The sequence below is a fragment of the Olea europaea genome, unplaced genomic scaffold (genome assembly GCF_002742605.1).
Source record: "Olea europaea var. sylvestris unplaced genomic scaffold, O_europaea_v1 scaffold3634, whole genome shotgun sequence".
NCBI lineage: Eukaryota > Viridiplantae > Streptophyta > Magnoliopsida > Lamiales > Oleaceae > Olea > Olea europaea.
Window position 1 is genome coordinate 4,537 of NW_019255584.1, and position 6,206 is coordinate 10,742.

Sequence of the window (6,206 nt, forward strand, 5' to 3'; positions counted from 1 at the left end):
AACGTCATCAAATGGTTTATAATGACAGCATGTCATTTTAGATCATAGACACTCAATAGCACTCGAAATATAGTTAAAACTTGTTTTAATTAATTTTTATGTAGATACAAAGTGATACAAACATGAAATTAGTTAAAACGGCATTCAATCGTTTAAAATGCAGTATGCCATTTTTCTCGTTGCTTTTAAATTGTGTACGAAAAGTTAGAATGAAAATGAGCATTTAAGTTTGGGGGATTTGGTAAATTTTTGTTTCAGATTGGATATTTTAGATATTTTAAATGAAGGGTGTTTAAGACTTTTAACACATGATAAAATAGACTAAAGGCTAATTAACCAAAAATTATTGACCATAGCCTATTTTACTAAACATTATTGTTGACTAGGCTTTTTAAACAAATCCCCCAAATTCCTTCCCTGTTGGAAGTATCATTGTGCAAACCATCAAATAAAGGGCACTGTGAACTCGTGCACACAAAAATACTTTGAATACATCTAGATAACGCAATACTCAATTTCGTTCAAATACAGAGATATAGAAGATGATGATGGATTTGAAAAGAAACCTAATTACAAAGCTCACGAGCAATACCCAAGCGATAATTTACAGTGTCGAACAAGATCCTCAGGTTTTGCTGCTGGAAATTGGCTATAATATTTAACACAGAGTTCACATTATTTGGTGCAGCTGCCATAGCCAAGCAAGCCAAAGAACCTGAACTACTGTGTATCAAACTGTTCTCCATTGGCAGCACCAAATCCATTCCTGTAAAATGGAGAACTACAGGTGGAGCTATATCTTCATTTGTGGCCAAAAAGCAGGTATCGAATGCCCCAAGTGAGCTAAATGGCCCTTTCACCTGTTTTCTGAACTCATCCCGAATTGCATTGTATACGGGTTGAACAAAACGGGTTATAACCGTGCCCGAATCTATGATGGTACCTGCTCCTGTGTTTGGGTCAAATGCTAGGGGTTCTTGGGCTATGGGGACCTGGACCTTGCCGATACTTACTCCGGTGAGGTTCACGTAGTATAGGGATGGACGATGCGGGTTTTTGAGAAGTGGGGTGGTTCTGATGTTCTTGGGTTGACCCAAGGGTCCGAGTTTGAGCGAACCTGAGAAGTAATAGGACTTGAAGCTTGGTAAACAGTAGGAGAATACACCTGAATAAAGGGACCCGGATTGTGAGAGTAATGACATGGAGCCCCGACCCATGCCCAATAACCCCTGGGGCGGTACTGACCCTCCGGAAACCGAATTGATGCATCCAAAAGCGTAATTCGGAATGGCATCATTGGCTAGCCAGAGTGTGTCATGGGACAGAATGGCGGAGAAAGAGGAGTCGCCGCCGTAGGACTGGTTGAACGAGCATGAAGTGGCAGCGTCAGTGGCCGGGCAGGAGACACCGCTTACTTTGGTGCATTCGGGGACTGAGCAGTCTAAAGACGAGTAAGTGGAGGAGGCCTTTGGTGTGAACACGGCCGAGGAGGCAGCGCAACCGGTGCAGCCACTGCATGGAACCCATGCAGCATCACTGCTTGTATCCAACACCATGAACAAGAGCTGACCCGGATTCCCAATCTTCGCCCGGAGAACATAGTTTCCGATGTTCAGCACCTGCTTACCAGGGGCAATTGGAACAACACTTGCACCTTTTCGGGTGGCCTGCGGTGGTGCCGCCACAAGGCTGGATAAATAGGAAACTCTTTCAGGATCTTTAGAGGCCATTTTCATGACTGTGTTTAGCAATGAAGAGGCAGGTTTTGGAGGGTTAAAGGGTGAGCATTTACCATAAATGGGGATTACAGAAAGGTCTGAAGAATCAGCACATGGATCAAAAGCCAATGCTGTGGAAAGAAGAGAACTGAGCAGGATTGCAACAATGGCTAACTCCATTGATATTATTTTACTCAACCAGAGTCCAGTGAAGTGTGTGTCGAGGATAATAGAGAAATTTATAGGAAGTTGGAGGAAGTGAGTGATAAAAGTGTCATTTTTGGCATGCATGCACGTGAATGAGAGTGAAAGCTTCGAAAATATAATTTAGTTGAATAAAAAATTACTTTTTCAGATAAATGTTCTTAAATGACAGCATAATTGCAGGAAAATGTTATCCCTTCCAAAACTAGAATGCGTATAAAAACTTGGACGACACAACATACGTTGTCAACAATTATCAATTGGTAATGAGAGACGCACGTGCCTTGTTTCATTCACCCATTCATAGTGTCAAAAGGGAAACCCCCATGCAACATTTATAGCAGTTTGTGCTCAAATATGATTCAAATCATATGATTAAGAAAACGAGGACTCTATATGAACTAGACAATAAATATCGAGATGGTAAGAGTGTCTTGAAACCCAGAACTCAAAACACCTAAAACATAATTTTAACATAATAAAGCCACACACAGTGACAGATCGTATATGTATTATTAGAAGAATTATTGTTTAATCTTTAAATTATGAACAAGTGGATGTGAAGATTTTTTAGTGTGTTGTGAATAGATTGGATAAATAATATCAAGAATTCTTGGCTGACAGTTTGCAAGCAAGTGGTTCCAAAAATGCTGTCGGTCACGGACTCACGGACGGATTTTCTAATTCACGAGCAATTATCGAACTTCTTTTTCATTTTTGTCTTTAATGAATCAGCAATTCTTTGTCTCATATAATTTCTTGTTTATATATGGTAATTTCGTGCTGTTAAGCCAGAAGAGAGTCTGGTATGCTACTACTGGATGGTTTCACACTGCACAATGAAGAAAGAACTATCAGCATTAGACTTGAGTACTTTAGTTGATAGTCCCAAAATGGTAGAAGAAACGTGCCTCAGTAAGTCAATTAGAAATATAAGTAAATGTTTAGCTTCATTGCGGAGACTAGTTTATTTTTAGTGACCTGTGTCGAGACTGACTGAGTTCGTTTGATGCTCTCAGCGAGGGACTTTTATTTGATTTGTTATCACCGGTAGACCGTGGGTCATAGTGGTGCTGTAAAGTCCATTAATTCACTCACTCCAACAAAAATCAACGATCACCCAAAAAAATCAACTTTATTTCTAATCAAGTTAAAGTAGATGCATGAATTATTTTCGATTATCTTATTAATCCATTGCTAATTGAAATATCTAGGGTTATTGATCTAATTCACTGAACTTTGCATAAAGTTTTCACTAAAATTTAAAAAGTTTCCCATTAATCAATGAACTTTTGTAATATATAATCTCATCCGTTGCTCAATCAACGATCGTTCGAAAAAGCAATGGAATTGATAATGTGGCAAATGGAGTCCTGTGGCATAATATTACAATTAGTGGATGCCAAATCATGAAGTTGTTGTTGACACGAAGTATTGTTTTAAAACAAGTTTTTTACACCATTTAAAAAAGAAAATAATCGCAAGCATTTGAAATTTCGCAATTATAGAGAGTGACGTCTGTGTTTTGTTTGTTATATTCCGCAAGTGTATGAATCATAACAAGTAATATATTGGACTAATAAATCAAGATATCGTTCCCACTACTATCTACCATTGGTTAAATTATTCCAAACTTTAATTTGATTGAAAACAAATAATAAGGTTTGTGATTAGTGTTTAAATTATTCTAACTAAATAAAAGTCACACACAATTTATCAAATTTGGGTTTTAAAAGTATGACAGTGGATGCTAAGACTTACAATTTTATCTATGGATCCCCTTTAATTTTCCAATCAATATTTATTACTATTGCAGCATTAGGTCAAATTTTTCCAAAGTATTCAATTTACCCCTCTCGATTTCTTATTGAGTCTATTTAATTAATTCAATCTCATCTCTATGTGAATCAGTCTTAATTAAGCGTATTATTTGTTCTAAGAATTCATATAATAACTGCAACAATTAAGATATGTATCTCTACACGTTATACTAAATTACCAGATTTTAATATGTGGTCTAAATCTAAAACTCACCTCTCAATTCGTAATAGATTCACAAAGTCATTAAATTATCGATTAAGTAATTCAAAGCATTAAATACATAATTAAAAACAACACATATATATAATGAAGGAACTTTAATCTTGAATAAAAGAAATAAAAAATCACACATAAATTACATTATTCAGTATCCGACTAAGGCGATTCAAAGTGCACTAGAAAAGATAACTCAAAGCACTACAAATTACTAGACATGTCTTTTTTTCCAATTCAAACATTTACTACGTTAAAAATGGGCATTCTCGAATCTTCATCCTGATGTCCAAACTTTGAATCTTGCTCTTTTTCACCAATTTTCACTTCTTTCTTTCAATTCCACTTCCATTCATCAAATTTCACCTAATAAACAAAATAAACAATAAAAGAGGCTTAATTGTTCAAAAGAACTATTAAATATCTATATTTTTTGAAGTTCAAATAAAATAAATTTATCAGCCTGTGTGGTGGTTGGTTTTTGATGATGAATTCGTAATAACAATTGAATTAGGAAGAAACCTAAACAATTTTGGAGATTTTGCTAAGTTGGAAAAAAATTGGAAAAAAAAAACAATTTTGTGGAGGCGGGAGAAAAAGATGGATATAGATGAGGAGATTCAGGTTTTGGGGGAGGCGATTTTCGGAAACAATGGAAGACGGCCTCTATTTTCCCCATAGTGTTTGGGGTGATTTTGCAGGGGGAGAAAGGCATGTTATCACGCGTTTTCTACAACGTGAAATCGTCGCAAGTATACGGTATCAAATTTTGTAATATTAGAAGTAGAGTGTCAAACCCATAAGGATCGATATTTGATTCCTACCAATTACCATGATTATTTTAGCTTTTACTTTATCTAGAAAATTAAATTTAAAATCGATATTTTTATATTAATCTAACGTGGATGTGATGACAGTTCAAGAAAGTTAAAGCATTTATAAGAGATTTGTCAACGTAAGAAAGCATAGGGAATGATTTTACTACCCTATCAACAATGTTTTTCGACTTCGATACTTTGATTTCAATGGACCTTTCTCTAAGATACTTTAATTCCAGTATCTATTCCGAATCAAGCATATAGAAATTATCAAGTACGTGGTTATTAAGTGAAATAAGCCTCAAAGATTTCATATTTTTCTCTCAAAACATACAAAATCTAAGTTTTGTTATTCTTAGATCACACCTAAACCTCCTTCTCTCGAATGCCAAAATTAAGAACATCTAATTATTCAATTATTGATCAGGTAATTGTAAGTAATGCGCAAGAATAAACACAAATAAATTAATGGAAAGATCAAAAGATGAGGCGTGACAATGCTCCATAATTGATTGTGTTTCCTCCATCAAGACTCAGCTCCTGGTTATCATATCAGCACAATTCTTGAAGAATAGTAGATCATCCCATAAATATGACTTGACACCATGCAAGAATTTCTTCTATTAATGAGAAGTCAATTCAGGCGACATCTTTCCACAAGCCAAGTAGTTAACAAAATCAGCATACCATGGAATCCTTGATGAAACCACTAAAAGAAGCTCGTAAAAAAGTTGTTTGAATCTTACTGTTATCTATTACTTTTTCATTTTCTAACCGTGAGAAATGATCAAAAATTACATCGCCACTAAACATGTCTCACCTACAACCTCCTTCCCATTTACATATGTTACAGAATCCCCATTTACCTTGTCCTCCACCCCAAATACAACCACATAATATGCCTTCAATTGCCTCCCGGGCATAGCCCAATGGTGCAAAGGACGGAGGTGAGGTTATCTCACGTCTTGCTGACAGCCACAGTGTGGGGGTTCTATTCCTGAGACATGAAATTGGACTCCTTGTAGGCGTAGCGTACAGGCAGCTCTTGTTCTCTGGCCTGATGGGGCACATTCCGCGATTTACCTCCCTCACAAAGCTATAGGGGGTGCAAGGATCTCTGTCCGTCCCATCAATGCCAATGCCCGGTCCTATGGTAATAATAGGCAGTTACTGCTTTGCCGATCTTTTATATTTGAACTTCACCAAATTGTGATATTTAACAGTTTCCTCTCTATGAGTGCATGTTCACATGCACAAATGGGAATACTCCTGCATGTATATTAATATTGCTTTAGGTTTTCTGTTTGCTTCTTAGTGTTCTGCTTAGGATCTTTAGAAATCATAAATTTGCCAACTGAGACAAGCTGAGATTATATGGTGGCAAGAACTATTCTTATACTCAACATCCGACACAATGCTCATATTGGAGTCT

The 6,206-nt window shown here is 36.4% G+C and overlaps 1 protein-coding gene across 1 annotated transcript; it reads right to left on the bottom strand.

The window, feature by feature from the left end:
- Positions 1–449: 449 nt before the first annotated feature.
- On the bottom strand, positions 450–2,265 carry LOC111386626 (aspartyl protease AED3-like). The gene has a single exon (XM_023011094.1). The coding sequence runs from the start codon at positions 2,007–2,009 to the stop codon at positions 567–569; it is 1,443 nt and encodes a 480-aa protein (XP_022866862.1). The 5' UTR covers positions 2,010–2,265; the 3' UTR covers positions 450–566.
- Positions 2,266–6,206: the final 3,941 nt, after the last annotated feature.

Bases quoted from the DNA above. Each gene is read 5' to 3' on its own strand.
- LOC111386626 (XM_023011094.1), bottom strand. From the start codon at position 2,009: ATGCATGCCAAAAATGACACTTTTATCACTCACTTCCTCCAACTTCCT.